The sequence below is a fragment of the Octopus sinensis genome, linkage group LG11 (assembly GCF_006345805.1).
Source record: "Octopus sinensis linkage group LG11, ASM634580v1, whole genome shotgun sequence".
Classification (NCBI taxonomy): domain Eukaryota; kingdom Metazoa; phylum Mollusca; class Cephalopoda; order Octopoda; family Octopodidae; genus Octopus; species Octopus sinensis.
The window spans coordinates 60,671,381-60,693,145 of NC_043007.1; the positions used below are offsets into that span (position 1 = coordinate 60,671,381).

The 21,765-nt window shown below is 38.3% G+C and overlaps 1 protein-coding gene across 1 annotated transcript; it reads left to right on the top strand.

The window, feature by feature from the left end:
* Nucleotides 1–6,177: 6,177 nt before the first annotated feature.
* Nucleotides 6,178–21,030, top strand: LOC115217210 (m7GpppX diphosphatase). Its single transcript, XM_029786850.2, has 4 exons — nucleotides 6,178–6,595; nucleotides 10,882–11,027; nucleotides 13,758–13,982; nucleotides 20,459–21,030. The coding sequence occupies exons 1-4, from the start codon at nucleotides 6,280–6,282 to the stop codon at nucleotides 20,780–20,782; spliced, it is 1,011 nt and encodes a 336-aa protein (XP_029642710.1). The 5' UTR covers nucleotides 6,178–6,279; the 3' UTR covers nucleotides 20,783–21,030.
* The last annotated feature ends 735 nt before the right edge of the window (nucleotides 21,031–21,765 follow it).

A 21,765-nucleotide genomic window follows, 5' to 3' on the forward strand; every position in this document is an offset into this window, starting at 1 on the left:
GGGGCTGAGGACTGTTCCTTGGTGGACCCCTCTCCAGAATTTTCACTGTACTCGTTGCTAACCCTCACCTCACTGACAGCATCCCTGTACATGGCTTGCACAGCTCTCACTAACCATTCATCTATCCCTAATTTCCTCATTGACACAAGATAAGGAATCAGAGGACCCTATGCAAAGGCTTTCTCCATGTTAATGAAAGTACAAAGGTTTATCTTTGGCTAGGTATTTCTCTTGCAGCTGTCTTATAGCATCAGTGGTGCAAACCCAAACTGCATCTCATCAAGACTGACTCTCTCCCTAATTAGTTGGGCTATGACCCTCTCCATGACCTTCATTATCTGATCCAATAACTTGATACCTCTGTAATTATTTGTATCTAAAGCATCACCTTTACCTTTGTAGCAGTTGACTATGGTGCTGCTACACCAGTCATTGGGTATGACTCCTTTGTGTATCAACTATACGGGTGACTAGGCTATAGCCGACATCGTACACATATTTTGAGCATCTCTGCAGTGATTCCTGAATGGCCAGGGGCTTTCCCTGTTTTCATACTCTTGATTGCTTTATCTACCAAGGTACTGTCAATTCGAATAGCTGGTCCCTCTGTTGGGTCAGCATTCAGCAGACTCTCTTTCTCCCATTCACTCTCATTATTTATTTAGTGGCGTCTCCACCCCCTCTGCAGCCTTGCTTAATGCAAGTGAACCATCATCAATGCGGACACATTTCTTTCCTACGACATCACAATTCTTTTTCACATGCTGTCTTGCAACACAAAATACTTCAAGTCTTTGGTCCTCACAATGCAGAACATTGGCAAATTTTTTCTTATCTGCTTCCCGTCTGGCGAAATAAACCTGTCTCCTAGCTTCCATTCTGGCAGTCTGATACAGTTCCCTGCTACCACTACACTTTCAGTCCTTCCATGCCTGTTTCTTTTCCTTAATGGCCCTGTCAACAACATTGTTCCACCACCATGTTACCTTGGGTTGAGAGGGGACTTTGCACCATCCACAGATCTGGTGAGTGGCCCTCAGCAGGTTGTCTTACACATATGTGATGCTATATCCCCCCCTACTTCATCAAAAGCTTTGAGTAATACGTCTCTAAATCTCTGTCCATTCACAGGATCTTTAAGCTTCCAGACCCTTCTCCTCCGTGCTGGTCGTCTTCTGGGCATCCACTTAGCCCTGATCCTGAAGTCACTAATTACCAGTCTATGTTGTGGGGCACATTCTTTGCCTGAGAAGGTTTTGGAATTTATAAGCAGCCATCTTTTCCTTTTTCTGGTGAGGATGTAGTCAATTTGGCTAGTGTGTCTACCAGATCGGTAGGTGACTGGAAGGTTTCCTGAAGTTAGTATTGCAAACCATAAGATCATTTTCATCTCAGAACTCCAGCAGCATGGTTCCCTCCTCATTTTGTGAACCAAAATCATAGCCTTCATGTACACCATGGAAGCTCCATGCATATTGTCCAACAAGGGCAATGTTCTTATTGGATGGCTGTTTTAGAAGTAGAAGAAAAAGACCTGTCAACTAAGTACAACATGTAAAGCTAGAAGTGAAAGACATTTAGATAACTGCTATTGAGAACTCCTTCCCATACACCTCAGCCTCATTCTGTGCACATCATACATATACACAGAGACCATATCTCAACCTAAACTTTCACCACCCAATTCTCTCTCTCTCTCTCTCTCTCTCTCTCTCTCTCTGCATACCAGTCTCTTCTCTTCTTTGTCTCTCACTTTGGCAGTCAGGAACACACTGAAAAGGAATATGTTTAAGATATGATCTGAAATATCATCCTTATCATTTAACATCTGTTTTCCATTCTAACGTGGGCTGGATGGCTTGACAGATTCCATAAGTCTGTTTTGGCTTGGTTTCTACAGCTGGATGCCATTCCTAGGGCCAACCACTTTACAGAGTATATTGGGTGTTTTTTGAGAAAATTATTAAAATATATATGGGAGAAGCATTAAGAACAGTATCATTTTTATCATCATCATTGAATGTCTGTTTTCCTTGCTGACATAGGTTGGACTGTTCAACAGGAACCCATGAACCAAAGGACAGTGCCAAGGTTCAATGTCTGCTTTGGAATAGTTTCTATGGCTAGATGCCCTTCTTAATACCAACCATTTTACAGGATGCTGAGTACTTTTTTTTTTTATCATAGAACCTGCACTAGTAAGGTCACTGAGTAACTTTACAAGACAAGATCTGTTAACTGAGTAGAGATGTTAAAGGAAATGGCTTTATGCCAGGTGTTGAGAGGTTAAAATATGATAGAAGGACAGAAACAAGTTTCTTGCTATAGAGGAAATACATGATTACTCCAGTTGGGAAAAAAGATATGTTGGTGATGAGAAATCAGGGTTACTTTCAAGGTATAAGAAGGTGAATATAGGGGAAAGTGGAACAGAGGATAGGACAGGTTGAGTGGGTAAGTTCACCAGAGTGTGAAAGGAGAGTTGCTGGTGGATAAAGATGGGGATAGGAGTGAATGCAGTGACTGGTGAGTATGGGTTGAGGTGTAGTCAATGGTTACAATCAGTTCAGAATAAGGCAAAGGAAATAGGAGCAGGTCAAGGAGGTAATATGCATGTGGGTGTAAAGCAGCAAGCTGGCAGAAATGTTAGCATACTGGGCAAAATGCTTAGCAGTATTTCGTCGTCTTTACGTTCTGAGATCAACTTTGCCTTTCATCCTTTCAGGGTCGATAAATTAAGTACCAGTTTCTATGGTAATTGACTGCCCCCTCCCCCAAAATTTCAGGCTTTGTGCCTAGAGTAGAAACGAATGTGTATGGGTGTGTAAGAGAGATGGTCAGGTGTATAGGAGTGAAAATAGTGAGTGAAGGACCAAGGTAGTGGGCGCTGTTGTTGACAGATGTGGGAGGGTATACAAGAGAAAGTGGGAGCAAAAGAGAGGGGAATTCAGTGGAAAGTAAGGTGGTAAGGGATGAGATTGAGAATACTGGTAACAAAAGGAGGTGGTTCCAATGAAAGTGATAACTAGTAGCGCAAAAGGGGGATGAAATATGTACAGTTGTATTCTCATATAGTTACAGCAACTGAGTGAACAATACTGCAATCAGAAGGGTGGGCATTAAGGAGAGGAGTTGTGAGGAAGAGACCTAGCACAAACAGACTGGGATGAGGCCCTAAAAGCATATAAATAATATACTTTTAGGGCCTCATTTTTACTGAGATGAGCAGGTCTTCTTGATCACTATAAATCACCAATCATCTAGGTCCTTTGAAATCTCTTCTATGAGGTTCAACACCTTGAAGTCAATCTTCACTACTTTATCCCGCATCTTCCTGGGTTTCCCTCTAAGGTGCAATTATTCCATATAGATGTGGATTCATTTATTGTATGTCAATCAATTACATAGGTAAAAATGGAGATACTGACAAAGTGATTGTTGAGTGAACTCTGAGTATCAGGAATCATGGATATTTATGATTCACTGAACCAATGCTTGTTTCTGTAGCTTTAATGGGATGAGAGCTAAGTCTCACCATGGACAGGACACCAGTCTATCATTGCTGTCTTTTCCTACGAGAGAAATTTAAATCAACGCTGGAGTTTAACAAATCTAAGTGAGCTGTCTAGTTTGTATTGTGGATGATGTCCATGTGTAGAATACTAAAGTGAAGTGTAGAGTCACACACAGATGTGCTGTCATTAGTATGCAAAAGAAAAAATGTATGAGACATAATCAAACTTCGGGGTTCACCAGAGTTCATAGAATATGGATCAGAGACAACCCTGGAAACACATGAAGCAATATGACTCTCCAGTGCTACACCACATACTAACACTCCCTAACCTTATATACACACACATTTACAAAAATCAAAGAAACTTGATGTATTATATACAACCAAGTTCCTCCAAATCACACCATACCATCTTACATTAAGAAAGTGTAGCGGACTCTCTCTCTGTTATATATATATAAGTACAGATGTAGTAGATAACAGCTAGCCTTTGGCTGCCCTTTTGGACCCTGTTGTGTCCACTACTCTGATTGATTGGTTGGTATTGGTGCAGTTTGTCTCTTGCTCTGTTTCGCGCCAATGTGCAACCCAACCAATCGAAGCCTTCTGATAAGGTCATGTGAGACAGTCTCTTCCAAACATCCGGTGAGCCGATAGCATGATATAAAATGGTAGCTTCAACACCATCTGGATGTCTTTCAGCTCCAGACCTTTTTAGGTCTAGCCACTGACTACACAGGGCACAGCCAATCCCAGCGACAACACAACAGCAGCCACATGGAGATGCAGCAACACTCTTCCAACAGCATACAGCAGTCACTTTCTTCATCACTTCTGTCATCTTAACATTGTCAACATCTCTCTTCATACACAGCAGCACTTGCACAGGTTCTATCTCGGCACTGTTCGTGAATTACTTCACCATGGTTAACAGCAAGTACAACCTGCGAGAACCTTCTGTACCAAGTAGCCATCTCTGCATAGTAGCCATAGCTTCCCACACGACATGTGCCTCAATTGGTTCTTAATTGCAGCCTCAACTTCTTGTTACAGCACTTCAACTATCGTGCACTTTGACTACGAACTGGTATTTATCAACCTTGTGTCTGAACATTCTTCTAGCGTCCTATTATAGACTCTTTCAATACTCTGTATTTTATGCACAGACATACACACTTTGTATACAGACACCCTGTCTATTATTATGCATATATGACGCACACACAGACACATATTAACCTATCAATAAAATCTTTCTCTTAAACATTCTATTGGTTGTCTCTCTTTTCCATGGTGTATTAAAGGAGCTATTCTAGTCACCTCTCCTTCGCACGGTCCTTCTACAAAAGCATACATTAGCTAATGTAATTCTATATATGTGAAAAAACAATACAAATATAGAAGCTAGCAGCAAACCACCCAAAGAATGTTTTTTCCTACTTGTATATAACAATCGTAGTTGAAACTAGAAAAGCACTCTGAGAGTGCAGACCTCTGCCAAGCTCATTTTAAGATAGATACGCAAGTAAAATTAATAATGGAGAAACGAAAATAAACTTTGGAAACAGCAACGTCACCATAGGTTATGTACGAGGAACGTGTTTTCAAGGGAGATAATTAAAGAACGTAACAATACTTCATGTAAAGTAAATATAACAAATGAAACATCGTTCAAGAATCCATAAAAATTCCAAGGATCATTACCAAAATTTCATCCTCTGTTCCTTGTGTCATTACCAACTTTTCCTGCAAGTTTCATCAAATACCGTTCACAACTTTTTGAGTTATTTTGCACACAGACGGACAATTCAACGCCAATGAAAACATAACCTCCTTCCTTGGTGAAGGTAATTAGTGCAATAACTTTTTTAGATATCCATAAATATTGTATACATCTTTCATTTGTTTCGGTCATTAGACTATGTATTTCTTTACTACCCACAAGGGACTACACACAGAGAGGACAAACAAGGACAGACAAACGGATTAAGTCGATTATATCGATCCCAGTGCGTAACTAGTACTTATTTAATCGACCACGAAAGGATGAAAGGCAATGTCGACCTCGGCGGAATTTGAACCCAGAACGTAACGGCAGACGAAATACGGCTACGCATTTCGCCCGGCGTGCTAACGTTTCGGCCAGCTTGCCGCCTTATGGCCATGCTGGGGCACTGCCTTCAAGAATTTTAGTTGAACAAATTACTTTTTTTAGTTGAACAAATTACTTTTTTTTAAAAACCTGGTACTTATTCTATTGGTATCTTTTGCCAAACTGCTAAGTTACGGGAACGTAAAGACATCAGCATTAATTGCCAAGCAATGGTGGGGAACAAAGACACAGACACACTCTCTCTCACTCACTCACTCAGTACATTTTCAGTTTCCACTTATCAAATCCACTCATGACGCTTTGGTTGGCCGATGGTTATAGTAGAAGATACCAGCTTAAGATGCCACGGAGTGGGATTGAACCTAGAACCAAGTGGGTTACGGGCGTTTTTACGTACATATACCGAAAGATCACCCATTAAGGTAAATCGAACAAATTTAATATGACTGTGTGGCATGGCTGGACATTTCAAATACAGTTATAATATAATAAATATTTCCTCTAATAAATTTAATTAGCTAGACTAAATAAACAAATACTACATTAAAAGACACCTAGTAATGATTTCAGGCATTGAGATCGAACCCGGGATCTCCTGATTATGAAATATGCTAATTAACTATTCGGCCATGATTGCGTATAAAGAAAGATGGCGGAGAGTGGAGAACCTGCTTCAAAGAAACAGAAAGTAGAAGAGTTTAATAAAGTTAAGAAAGATCTAAGTAACTTTCAAGTCATCAAAGTTTTAAGAGAAGATGCTGCCAAAAAGCTTTTGGTCGTCGAAGGTAGAATACAAGACAGTTCTGATGAAACTAGCAACGAAAACAAAGCCGTATTGTTTCTTGAACGAAATCCAATAAATATCGAATATGCCAAAGAATTAGTTCTTTCAGATCATATGGATGTCAGCTTCCGCAACGATTGTTATTATTCTTTATTGTTGGCGCCTTCTAAACCAAGTTACGGTAAAACATACCATTCATTTATTTTAAATAGATATTTTCTCGATATATTATTCGCCGTCATTTTCATGATTTTATTTTTGCATAAATATGAAAAAATAGGTGCAACTTGAAGAAAAGTATGAGACCAGTAAGAGAATAAGTTATCCTCGTGTTTATAGTTCTAAATTCAAATTGGTGTATGTATGTGTATTTGTGTGGTTTTCTAGGAGTCGGTGTTTCGCTATATGCATGTATGTAAGTTCACAATTTTAACTTTTATCATCCAAATTAGCGAAATTTCATCTCTCAGAGAACTAACCAACAACGAAATAGACATATATAGGACTGTATTAAAAGACCAATTTGAATTTAGGACCGTAAAAGCGAGGATACCCCCTGAAAATGCAATAGCATAGCTGATATTTGGAATTTTCTTAATTTCATTCCTGCATACAAAAGTAAACCTTCAATAATTTCGTTTTTCCCGCTCGTTGAATGTCACTACTTTATTGACCGTTATTTTGTAAAAAGTCAACATTTCTTTTCTTTTGGGTATTTTTTACAAGGTTATGTCATAATATTTTCTGAAAATTTTATTAGATGCTTATTTATTGTTTTTTTTTTTTACGGCGGCAAATTTCTCTTTCTCTCTTCACACTGTGACTCCTTTGGTAACGGGCATAACTACATACCCTCTCACCCCCACCCCGACTTTGTTGCCTCATAACTTCCAGAAAAATGGATACTTTTTAACGAAACTGTCAACAAATAATCGCTTAGATTCTGTAGATTGTGTTTATATAAAGATTTGTTGGAAAAAAATTTTCCGAAGAGTTAAGGAGAGGAGTTTTGGAAAATTCACACGACCCGACATTTCCCACCCTCCTAACTTTCAGGAAAATGGGTATTTTTTAATGAAATATTTTATACAAACACCTTTCAAACGGTGTAGATTACGATTACAAAAAAATTTGAAGGCAAAATTTTTTGGAAGGTTGTGTGTGTGTGTGGGGGGGGGGGTTCGGATCAGACGACCAACGTAAGTTGGAAATTCTCCGTCTTGACGGGGATCTTTTCAGCACAGTCTTCGGAATGATGGGAGGCATCTTTTCACGAAAACTAAAATATTATTATTATTTTTTTTTTACTCTCACCAAGTCTGGACCGGTTTTGACAATTTTTTTCTTCACTACACACTAACCGTGAGAGAAACATTTTTGATTAAAAAAAATTAATAATTTCAGAGGAAAATGTGTGATTTAAGGGCGATCCTGCTAATCTACACCGTTTGAAAGGTATTTGTATAAAATTTCATTAAAAAATACCCATTTTCCTGAAAGTTATGAGGGGGAAAATTTCGGGTCGTGTGAATTTTCCGAAACTCCTCTTCCTAACCCCTCGGAAAAAAATTTTCAAACAAATCTTTACATACACTCAATCTACAGGATCTAAGCGATTATTTGTTAAAAGTTTCGTTGAAAAGTATCAATTTTTATTTTTGGAGGTTCATAACCTCCAAAAATAAAAAAGTCGGGGAGGGGTATACATCTGTAGTTATGCTTGGTAACGAATGCTTTTCTATTAATTTGTTAATGAATAAAAGTGTGGCAACGAATGATTTCCTTAGATAAAAATTTACCAAAATTATTTTAAAACTCATGTTACGAAATTTTCTCCGACGGGTTTGATCATTTTGAGGGGAAAAGTATTAGCTAAAAAGTGCGACAATAACAGGCTTAATAACACTGATGCCTATTTTCTCGATTTCTATATCTAATATATTTCGAATTAGCTCCGATTGTCCAGGGTTGTTCGTCAATTGGAGACTAGATTAGATCAAACACCGTGTCACCAATCCACCGTCTTGTAAATGTTATACACACCGTTTATTTAGCAGGTGGGTGACTGGATCATTTATTTGCAAAAGAGCTAATTCTGTTTACGAACAGCTTGGAGAATAAATGGAATTTAAAACTAGCGAAGTTGGACCCGAATTGTTCAAAAAACGTTCTGGGATTAACATTGTTACGAGACATGGCGAAGATGCCAACTGAGACACAGTTGCTGCAGGAGCATAATGTGTTGGACTTATGAAGGAAAGTAATTTGTGTTCTCGTGATGAGACTGGCTTGGGGGGGGGGGGATATTCATGAAGTCCTACATTAGACAGGAGACCTGATTGTCTAAACATAAACCGATGGATAGGCAAACGGTACTTTTGGATTCTTCAGCAATTTTCACTGAATCAGTATCATTATCTACATTTAACGTCTGTTTTCTATGCACAGGGCGACATCAAGTTCTAGTGTCAGCTTTGGTGTGGTTTTTAAGGGTGGATGTCCTTCCTAAAGCCAACTGCATTACAGTGTGTACTGGGTACTTTTTACATGGCATCAGCAAGGTCCATCAACACACCAGAGCAACTATGAAACTAGCCCATCTCAATATTGACAGCCCTGTTCAGGTAGCCCAACCACCCAACAGGGACTGCCCTAGGCAGATCACACCAACCCTTGACAAGAAACAGCCACCAAAGAACCGAGTAACCACATGCATGGGCAGGACAATTAAAACGCCTTCCCAGTTCCAATGACAGTCAACAGTTCTGTGTGGGGAGCTATTTAGGGCAGGATTCATAACAGATGAACTGTAGACAGGAATTTCGCTGCGGGCTAGCTGGGGAGTTGGTCTGCAGCGAAGTGGACTTGCAAAGAGAGAAGGGAGACAAAATAATGTTAGCAGTGAGCGTTAAATGAATCTGAATTAACTAAACAGACTAAACATAAATAATTGGCGACTTAAGCCCTGATGTATGTAAAGTAATAAACCATTGATAAATATATTCTTGTCTCCACTAGTGTATAGCTAAGTGGGTGGAGAGTATTTGAGAAGGGGCGGTATCTTTATGCCAGTTATTGAAAGGCTAAAGTATGATAGAAAGGCAAGCACAGGTGTCTTCCAGAAATAACATCAACTGCTTTAATGGCTTTGAGGAAAACAAAAACAATTAGATAGTTTTACTATGTGGATGACATATGAGCATATTTTTGCAATTTCCCAACTTTATGAGCCCTTTTCCAGGGAACTACACCAATGTATGCAAAATATCAGGTGTGTCATTGAAAATGTCATAAGGTAATAAATAGGTTCATTACTTATACAAAATTGTCCAGGTAGTTGTTAGGCCAAAATTTAAGATTACCTAAAAAACCCATGTAATTTATGCACTTTTTTCACAAACAAAAATAAACTTTAGTGGGTGTGTAAGTTACATGAGTGAATTATTTCCAGATTTTGTTTAGAAATCTTTTTTGTTGAAAAATGACATACAAATTATAAACATTCGTATGGGAAGTTGACTCATTTAATGTCAGAATAGGTTTTTACAGATATAATGAAGTTGACTTTTATTTATGCTGGACGGTATAATACTTTTTCTGTATAAATTTACTAAAACTATTAAATGGTTAACTACTTTTTACTATCGCAATGGAGCCCAGTAATTTCCTTAAATAGATCAATTTTGCTCAACTTAAGAAGTCTAGTTTGCATATGCCTCCAGGTAGCTAATTGCTCACTTTCTCTGCATTAGGACAATGAAATTCATCACTGCCAACATTGCCACTACTAGCTCTTACTACATCTAAAGTCGACAACATCATGATTCGTCCCTGCACATTTAAACTCACAAAGCGAATATGACTTAGCATGGATCTAGTCTTTTTCATTCACAAAATTAACCCCCTTTAATTTTGCTCAGATTGCTTTCAATTTTGGTGTATCAATGCAACTCTGAATTTTGATTATGATCAACTAATTACTTTATCTTATAAATTAAAGAATCTAATGTTATTTGGAATTAAAGTTGGGAAATTTGGGTAATTTTAACCAAGCTACAGCTTGTTACCATGACAACTGCATATTGTGTTGTGTTCCACTTGTATGCTGTGTTGATTCTTCACACCATTGGATTTACTTCACCAGTATGTTCAGTGATTGTTTATTTTTAGAACAACCCTGTAGGGTTGGGGTGAGAGGCTGGATCTGGTTGGTTTGAACATAAAACTGGTAGACTATTTGGGGTGGATATGGTTGGTTTGAATGCTAAAGGGTTAAAGAAAAATGGTTACAGTTGTTGGCCAATCCTGATCAATCAGACCTAGAATCAAAGGTGTTTTGACTGTTACCATCCTGTATTTTTTGTATAAGGTATGATTCTGGTTGCTGTTTTCAGGAGTCTGAGAGACCACATAGAGACTTGTTATTTTCAGCTGTTTGTTTACATAAGTTTTTTTTTTTCTTTGCAGATGTAAAAGCAACATTTATTAATCCCGCCACAGACTTGCACATTACCAAATATACTCAGCAAGAGTGTTTTGTTGTTCATGAAACACCAGAGATATATCAGAAAATTGCTTTGCCAGCCTTAGAAAAGGAAGCCCTTTGTATAGACGTATGTATTTTATCTTTCTTTTTTTTTCTCCAAGGAATTAATTTGCAGTGTTTTGGCCATGGAATAGCTTCCAGCTCATAAAGAAAAAGTGTAAAAAAAATACTGAAAACTTAGAACATTTTATATGAAATAGAAATGAAAAAAACCAGCTCTTTAATTTACAAAGAATTATTTTATGATGTTGCTATTTTTAATTTATTTTGGAAAAATTTTCATCCAAAACTGTATTAAGACCAATATTGTTATAATTCAGAAGAGTCATGCTAATAAAGTCTATAAACACACTCACACAGACAATATAGTTGTTGTGTGTGTAATGAAATAAAAGTGATATCAGTCTCACCATCATGTTCACATGTGACACTGACTTCAAAAACTTGGCAATATCCCTTCCATTATATTCCATGTCCTTGAAATCTAGCTGATATCTTTGCAAAACTCAGTCTTATCCTGTCTCTCACTCTCTCAAATGTCTCTCATCACTCCTTAGATTAAGCTCTCTGACCCAACCATTTCTGACCAATTTCTCTCATTTCTACCATCTTAAGGAGTATGGAAACAGTTATAAACAAACACTTCCATCCACTTCACTCTCTTCCTCCTACTGTAGAACCAAATCCAACACTTATATGTCACCCACTAAAAGATCCCTTTCTTTTAAGAATTTTGCTGAAAGCCATGTTGTTACCTTTAACACAAGGCTGAATAGAAGTGAGAAGTGATGAAATCGAGGAGGTAGTGCACACAATGAATATGTGCCGAGATATGGATGCTGGAATCTCAAAGACAATAAGAGCAGAATGGATGGCATTTAAATCAATAAAGGATGTGCTTGGAACAAAGCTAGACAATGCCATATGTGCCAGACTCTTCAGTAGCACCATTCTACCTGTGCCCTCATATGCAAATAAGATGTGCACTACTACAAAAAGGATTGAACATCGATTGGTTACAACACAAAGGGCTATGGAAAGATCCATGCTAGGAACATCACAAAGAGAACACATTCGAAATGAGATTTGAGAATGGAGCCGTGAACAATGTGATCACAGAGTACTGAAAGCACAAGTTCCGTTTGGGCCAGACATGTTGCAAGATTCACAGACAACAGGTGGATCCATGCAAGGTGCCAAGTAGTATCCAAGAGATTGGAAAGGGCCACCATGATATGGGAAGACAATTTAGTCAAGCAATTTGGGTCAAGATAGAAAACAATGGTGCAGTCACGACAAAATTGGAAGTACATTGTTATCAGCAGTGTACTATGAATGATATATATTTATAGTCCACTCTGCAGAGTAGTCAGTGTTAGGAAGGGCATCCAGGCATAAAAACCCTGCCAAAGCAGACAGTAGCATAGGGTAGTTTTTGTACTTGGCCAGTTCCTGTGAACTGTCCTACCCATGCATGCATGGAAGATGGACGTTAAACAATGATGATATATGTATATATATGTGGAGGTGCAATGACCCAGTGGTTAGGGCAGCACATTCGCGGTTTTGATTCCCAGACTGGGCATTGTGTTTATTGAGTGAAAACACCTAAAGCTCCATGAGGCTCCGGCAGGGTGGGGGTGGCGATCCCTGCTGTACTCTTTCGTCACAACTTTCACTCTTTTTCCTGTAGGCTTGCTTGCTTAGCCAGCGGGGGTGGCATCATGTGAAGGCTAAAACAATGAGAAGTGCATTGTGACCAGTGATGTGTAGCAACATCTGATAGCCTGGTCGGTCACGGTGATATATATATATATACACACACACACACACACACACACACACACACACACACACACACACACACACACACACACACACACACACACACACACATACATACACACGCACAAACTTAGCAAAGACTAAGTAAGGTTTTTGTATGTAGGAAAAAAGATGGGACCCTGGTGTCTTCAGGGAAATAACTTTGCTCAATATACAGGAAAGGAGTATAAACTCCATATGTTGTAATCAATGTAAGCTATGGGTACATAAGAAGTGTAGTGGAATCACAGGCAATCTAATAGAGAAAGTAAGCTTTGTGACATGCACTTGAGCAATATGTATTATGAGCAATCAGAAATAGATTCTCTTAAATGTCCAGATAGCTCACTAGAAGTAGTTGATAGCTTTTTATTACCTAGGTGATGTAATAAGCAGGGAAGGTAGTGGCAACCTCACTAGAGCTGGTGACACACAAAGTACCCTGTACATGCTGTAAGGTGGTTGGCATTAGGAAGGGCATCCAGCCATAGGAACCATACTAAAGTAGACAGTAGACCACAATGCTGTCCTGGGACCTTTCAGATCCTATAAAAACCATTCAACCCCTACCAGCAAGGAACATGGACGTTAAATGATGTTAATAATATATAATAATTATTGGCTATTTTTAATTGGCAAAAGTTACAAAGGGATTCAAGAGCAAAAGAATTTCATGTGTGGCACTTATCAAACAATGAAATATGTATATGACACACACATATATCTCGATACAGGAGCAAACAATTCACGAGAAAAATAATTCACAAAAAGTTGATTTGCAAAGATATTATTAATTCTGTTACTATCCAATGTAACTAATTTTTAAAATAACAGAATCGCCTATATACATGCATGCATATATTAAATGATTATAAATAAAAATAAATATATAAAATGTAGTAAATTTTAACATGCATGCATGCATACATACATACATACATTCTATCTATCTATCTTTTGGTTTTCTTTTCAGTGGGTATATAACATATTGAATAAGAAATCTGAAAAGGAGAGAATTTTATATGAAGACCCAGATCCTGAAAAGGGATTCATTTTATTGCCTGATCTTAAATGGAATGGCACTGATATTGATTCCCTGTACTTTGTAGCCATTGTCCATAAACGTAACATTAAATCAATTCGTGATCTCAACCAGTCACATTTACCAATGCTCAAGTCTATTCTCACTGAATGTCCTGTAAGTTGTCCCTTTCTTTCTCTTTTCTTATTTGTCATTAGAAGATTAATTAATAAGTGATAATTAATAATAATAATAATTCAGCTGTTTGGAAATATTACAGTATGCCTGACATTTTATATTATTATGGAGTTGTACCCCTTCCATATCTGTTATCAATCTGCTATTATCTGTTGAAACCGAATAATTTACATTGTGGTAGTCGGGCAGCCACTAAATTCACACATACATCTTAACACTTAAATGGCTAACATGAATGTACCACAAGTTGTATTTCATAATATTTAATTTGATTCATGTTTTGCCATCTTCAAACATTCTGTTGGTTATTTCTTAACAGTGTACCAATTTGGTTGGTTCATTTTTCTGTAACCAAACTAGTTAATAAGCTGATTTATTCCAACTGAGTTGGCCTTCTGTGGGCTTCATCAATATTTGGATGTATTAAATGATTATAAATAAAAATAAATATATAAAATGTAATAAAATTTAACTGATGTAACAAAATTTGTTCAATACCCTCTTTGGGTGCTTAATTACATCAAATATGAATTATTATTGAACCAACAGAAATGTTAGTGCTCTGAACAGCATTGTCCATATAGCAATGTTGAACTTGTGTATTTCAAGTTCAAGTCATATCAAGGTAAATAGAAATGAACACCAGTTTGCAGTAGAATTGATGTAGTTTACTACTCCTTGACAAACTTGTTGCTTGTTGCTATGTAAACCATCATCATTACCTTTGACTCAGCACTTATATTAAATCTTGTACTTATTCTATTGGTCACCTTTGTGAAACCAATAAGTTATGGGTCATAAACAAACCAACACCTATTATCAGGTAGTGGTGGGGGACAAAAACACACACACACATCATCATCGTTTAACGTCCGTTCTCCATGCTAGCATGGGTTGGGCGGTTCGACCGGGGATCTGGGAAGCCAGAAGGCTGCACCAGACTCCAGTCTTATCTGGCAATGTTTCTACAGCTGGATGCCCTTCCTAACGCCAACCACTCCGTGAGTGTAGTGGGTGCTTTTTACGTGTCACCCGCACAGGTGCCAGGCGAGGCTGGCAGCGGCCACGGTCGGATTGGTGCATTTTACGTGCCACCGGCACGGAAGCCAGTCGAGGCGGCACTGGCTTCGGCCGCTATTTGGATGGTGCTTTTTACACGCCACCGGCACGGAAGCCAGTCTAGGTGGCGCTGGCATCGGCCATGATTCGGATAGTGCTTTTTACGTACCACCAGTCCAGGGGTCCTGGCATCTGCCGGGTGCCAGTCATAGGATTGGTTCAATATCAATTCCAATTTCGATTTCACTTGCCCCAACATGTCTTCGCAAGCAAAGGGGGTTGGCATGGGTGCCTGTCGTCGGATGAGGTTCGATATCGACTTCGCTTGCCTCAACAGGTCTTTATGTCCAAGGGAGGAAAGGCATGCATAAGTGGGCTGGGCTCACTTGTCCTGGTCTTCTCAGGTACAGCATATTTCCAAAGGTCTCGGTCGCTGGTCATTTCCTCAGTGAGGCCTAAAGTTCGAAGGTCGTGCTTTACCACCTCGTCCCAGGTTTTCCTGGGTCTACCTCTTCCACGGGTTCCCTCAACTGCTAGGGATTGGCACTTTTTCACACACCTATCTTCATCCATTCTCGCCACATGACCATACCAGCGCAATCGTCTTTCTTGCACACCACAACTGATGCTTCTTAGGTACAACATTTCTCTCAAGGTACTAACGCTCTGTCGAGTATGTACACTGACATTACACATCCATCGGAGCATACTTACTTCATTCCTCGTGAGCTTACGCATGTCCTCAGCAGTCACGGCCCATGTTTCACTGCCATGTAGCGTGGCTGTTCGTACACATGCATCATACAGTCCGCCTTTTACTCTGAGCGAGAGGCCTTTAGTCACCAGCAGAGGTAAGAGCTCCCTAAACTTTGCCCAGGCTATTCTTATTCTAGCAGTTACACTTTCAACGCACCCACCCCCACTACTGACTTGGTCACCTAGATAACGGAAGCTATCAACTACTTCTAGTTTTTCCCCCTGGAAAGTGACGGAAGTTGTTTTCTGCAGATTTTCAGAGGTTAATGCTCCCGAGCATCTGCCACATACAAAAACTATCTTCCCAGTTAGCCTACCTTTGACATTGCTGCACCTCTTATGTGTCCATAGCTTACACTGGGTACATCTTATAGAGTTTCTACCTACACCTTTTCTACAGATCGAGCAGGGCCATCTTCCTGAAGACATTTGTGGATTGTCTACCTTCCTACTTATTAGTACTTTGGTTTTAGCTAGGTTGACTCTAAGGCCCCTCGATTCTAAACCCTCCTTCCACACCTGGAACTTCTCCTCCAGTTCTTATAGTGACTCAGCAATTAGAGCAAGGTCGTCAGCATAGAGGAGCTCCCAGAGGCAACATGTCTTGAATTCCTCTGTAATTGCCTGGAGGACTATGATAAATAGGAGGGGGCTGAGTACTGAACCCTGGTGGACCCCAACCTCTACTTTGAATTCTTCTGTGCACATGTTGCCAACCCTAACCTTACTTACGGCATCTCTGTACATGGCTTGCACAGCCCTCACCAGCCATTCATCTATCCCTAGTTTCCTCATTGACCACCAGATAAGGGATTGGGGGACCCTGTCAATGAAAGCCAGGTACAGGGGCTTATCTTTGGCTAGGTATTTCTCCTGCAGTTGCCTTACCAGGAATATAGCATCAGTGGTACTTTTCCCTGGCACGAACCCAAACTGCATCTCATCTAAACTAACTCTCTCTAATTAGTTGGGCTATGACCCTCTCCGTAACCTTCATCACCTGATCCAACAGCTTGATACCTCTGTAATTATTTGTATCTAGGGCGTCACCTTTACCTTTGTAGCAGTTGACTAGTATGCTGCTACACCAGTCATTGGGTATGACTCCTTCGTGTATCACCTGGTTGACTATACTGGTGACTAGGTTATAGCCAACACTGCCAGATATTTTGAGCATCTCTGCAGTAATTCCTGATGGGCCTGGGGCTTTCCCTGTCTTCATGCTTCTAATTGCTTTAACTACCAAAGAATTGTCAACTCGGATGGCTGGTCCCTCTGTTGGGTTGACTTTCGGCAGACTCTCTTTATCCCATTCATTTTCTTTATTCAGCAACCTTTCATAGTGGCATCTCCAAACCTCTCTCTTTGCATCCTCATTTAGCGCAAGTGAACCATCATCCATGCGGACACATTTCTCTCCTACCACATCACGATTCTCTCTCACACACTGTCTTGCAACACGAAATACCTCAAGTCTTTCATCCTCATGGCTCAGAACATTGGCAGGCGTTAGGAAGGGCATCCAGCTGTAGAAACACTGCCAGATAAGACTGGAGCCTGGTGCAGCCTTCTGACTTCCCAGATCCCCAGTCGAACCGTCCAACCCATGCTAGCATGGAGAACGGACGTTAAACGATTATGATGATGATATATATATATATATATATATATATATATATATATATATTATCATCGTTTAGCATCCGTTTTCTATGCTGGCATGGGTTGGACGGTTTGACTGGGGGCTGGCAAGTCCAAGAGGCTGCATCAGACTCCAATCTAATCTGAACAATGTTTCTACAGCTGGATGCCTTCCTAATGCCAACCACTTCGAGTGTGTAGTGGGTGCTTTTCACATGCCACCAGCATGGGAGCCAGTCTGGCAATGACACGTGCATGAATGGTACTTATTGTGTGCGACCAGCATATGAGCCAGTCAGGCAGTGCTGGCATTGGCCACAGCTACAATTTCCATTTTTGATTGTGACTTGATGTGTCATTTTTGATTTTACTTGACTCAATAGGTCTCCTCAAGCACAGTGTGTCACGTGACAATGCAAAGATACTTTTTAAATGGCCTGGTTATGTGACACTGGTATAGGTTACTGCTGTGATCTCACTTTACTTACCGGTCGTCTCTCTTGCACACCACATTTGATGCTTCTTATGTCCAACATTTCTCTCAGGGTGCTTACACTCCAATGCGTGTGCACACTGACATTGGGCTAACACTTTATCTCTCCCTACACCTCCTTTTCTTTCAATGTGTCTGGGGTTTTTAAAAAAATTATATCTTTCTTTAGTATATACCTATAATTATTTTATTTTATTTGCTTTATGTGTCCATTAAACTCCCTCAACATACCCATTCTGGTTTATGTTACTTGTCACTATATCTGATAATTAAATATATTTTACTGCTGATATATGCAAACATGTATGCATATATAGAACTTCTTGGTGTACTACATGTCTACAACCATGTGTGCATATCTGGGTATGGATCTTATATGTCATCTGTGTGTGTATATCTATTATTTTGTGTTTATTTACTATATGTTGCCACTTACATGTATTTTATAATATGAACGTATGTATCTGCGTATATACGTTTTGCATACACACACACACATATATATATATACTTTTTTTTTTATATGTGTGCGCCTTTCTCTTTTTGCACCGGTATGAGTATGTAGTTTTGTATGGTGTTTCTTTTGTGTATACCCTAATCAAAAAACAACTAGAAATCATATATCTATGTATACTAATGTGCAAATATGCCTCTACTCACGTATGAGTAAATATACTAAACACTTATTTCCTTATAAGATTTTTTTTTTCTGACGTTATGTATAAATTTTTTGTATACTTATGTGCACCCCTATACTCGTACCTTTTCTTATATTCATAATACGCAATACTCTTCTATTACTTGAATATTAATACTACCATAATAACATTAAATATCCCTCTCACATTATGCCAGGTTAGTTTCTTACCTCATCATTTTTATTTATACTAAAACATAGTTACTGTATAACCTTACATATCAATACATATAAAATAAACCCTTTATTTTCATTCCCAGCTCATTTATCTCCCCTACATTGTTTTATTTTTCCGTACTCCAGCACCCATTATCTAGTTCAACTTTACTTTTTTCATCTTTATAGTCACATCAAGTATTTACTATCTAAATTGTAATATTAACAGCTATTTTTTCTTTTCTTTTTTTTTTTTTTACTTATTTTTCTACCTTATATTTAATACATACTAACGAATATTAGTTCTTATGCAAACGTAAGTCCATCTTACGCATCTTATTCTTTCTTTAACCCTTTTTACCTCTCTAACACTTTTTTACATTAACTATCTAGTAGCTCTTTATACACTATCTCCTCAATATTAACTTCATTCTCATGTATGATTTTTTTTTTTAAATATACACCACACTAAGTAATGTTTTTAACTTTCAGGTCATATCTTAATTCAAATATAGCCATGCCTTTCCATTGGATATTTCTATACAATTTTTTGCCCTCTGCAACTTATTTGAAGGTCAAATTTCTAATATCCTAACTCATCTATAAAGGGAACGTCTCTGTAACTTCTTTTTACTTATATTATCAAATAACCGTTATAGCCTTTAGTTATAGTTAATACAAAACTAGACTTGTATCTCTTTTTCTCATAAGGATAAAAATGACTCCCCTAAATTCTTCTCTGCTATTTCCTTTCTCAAGTTCATTGTCAAAATTTTGTTTATACTTCTTGCACTGAAGAGTACATTGATATGTAATTAATGTTCGTTTAACGTCCACTTTCTATGCTAGCATGGGTTGGATGATTTTGACTGAGGGCTGGCGAACCAGATGGCTGCACCAGGCTCTAATCTTGATTTGGCAGAGTTTCTACAGCTGGATGCCCTTAACGCCAACCACTCCGAGAGTGTAGTGGGTGCTTTCTACGTGCCACCAGCACGGGGGCCAGTCAGGCAGTACTGGCAACGACCTTGCTCGAATCCTTTTACACATGCCACCAGCACAGGTGCCAGTAAGGCGATGTTATTTAATTCAGTTCAACCATGAATTTGCATTATTTTTATATCTCTGTACGAAATGATCATCTCCATGAATTAAAATTCTCTTATATATTTTAACACCTTCTCTTCTCCATTGTTAACTAAATTGTTGAGTTTTATGGGATTTCTTTCCATAAATTCACAACACACCATATACAAGTATTATTTTCAGATTCGCAAATTTACGCCTGTAAACTACCAGCAAAATATGAAGAATCAATATTAGAAATCTTTTTTGGCAACCTCCAAATTAAAGGACAAATCTAAATTCCATTTTTTACACTTGTATATATCATCATCATCGTCTAATATCCACTTTCCATGCCAACATGGGTTGGACGATTACACACACACACACACACACACACACAGTGGGCTTCCACACAGTTTCCCTCTACCAAATTTACTCACAAAGCATTGATTGGCCTGGGGCTATAATAAAAGTCATTTGCCCAAGATGCCACACTGTGGGGACTGAACCCCAAACCATGTATTTTCAAGCAAAATTTTTTACACAGCTATACTTGTGCTTATTTTTTCTGTTTTTTTCTTCCAGATAATCATTGAAAAGAAATATGGTGTGCCAGCATATAAACTATATATGTACTGTCATTACAAACCATCTTATCCTCATTTCCATGTGCATATAAACAACATCAAACTGGACTGTCCTGGGAAAACTGTTCATGCAGCTCACCTTCTTAGTGATATTATTCAAAATATTCAACTTAAAAGTACTTACTATTTGGACAGAACAATAACATATCAGGTAAAACAGAAAACGTTGTTGTATGAGCAACTGAAAAGTGCTGGTCATATAGGACAAGATGAAAATAACCCATGTGAAGTAAAAGATCTGGTTGAGGAATCACAGAAATAATATTTCATTTTTATATTCATTTTATCACTTGAGTTTAGTATTTTTATGCTCATTCCATCACATGATTTTAGTATTGAATCTTTGGTTGGAAAACTGACTGCAGTGGTTCATTTTGTCTTGTGAGCGTTGATATTTGGTATCACAGGTGTGATGCTTATTGTGAGAAAGAATGAAAGTACTCTTACAAAATATGAGTCACCAGACTGATGACAATGGTTTAATTAAAGAAATTCTTTGAAATTATTCAATACTTGTTCCTTATATTTTAAAATATTTTGAAATTTTTGTTGTATTTGTAACTGAATATAGCAACTTAATTTTAAAGACAGCAATAGTTTGTATTGTATGTAGACATCTTGATATTGGTTTCAAATTTTGGCCCATGGCCAGCAGTTTGAGGAGCTGGGTATGTTGGTTATGTCAACCACAAAAGGATGAAATGCAAAGTCAACCTTTGAATCAATATATATATATAAAGATGAGATTGTGTGTCTGTGTGAATCCCTAAAACTTGAGAACTACCCAACTGATTTCATTCAAATTTTACATGTTTTACTTAGGGTCTATGTAGTGTGATGGGCAAAAAAATATTCTTGCCTAATGCGTGCCCAGAGAGATCGCTAATCTCTTCCACTATTTCAGTATTACGTGTCAAAAGTGAAACAATAACATCTTTCTCTTGTAATGTCAGATACCTTCACTTCAATAGTTTCATTATTAATACTAAAATCTCACATATATACAGGCATACATACATATATCTTTCTATATATAAAAGACAGTTTGTCTGTCTGTGTATCTGTCAGGTTGTACCCTCACCCTGACCATGGCTTTCAACCGATTCTGATGAAACTTGACACACACATAGCCCAATGTCATAATTCAAAACTAACGCAGTGAAAATTTTGAAAAGTTCCCCCAGTTCTGAAAAAAATCGATAAATTCGACATGGGGTCGAGAATCTAAGCTTTTCATATGCAACA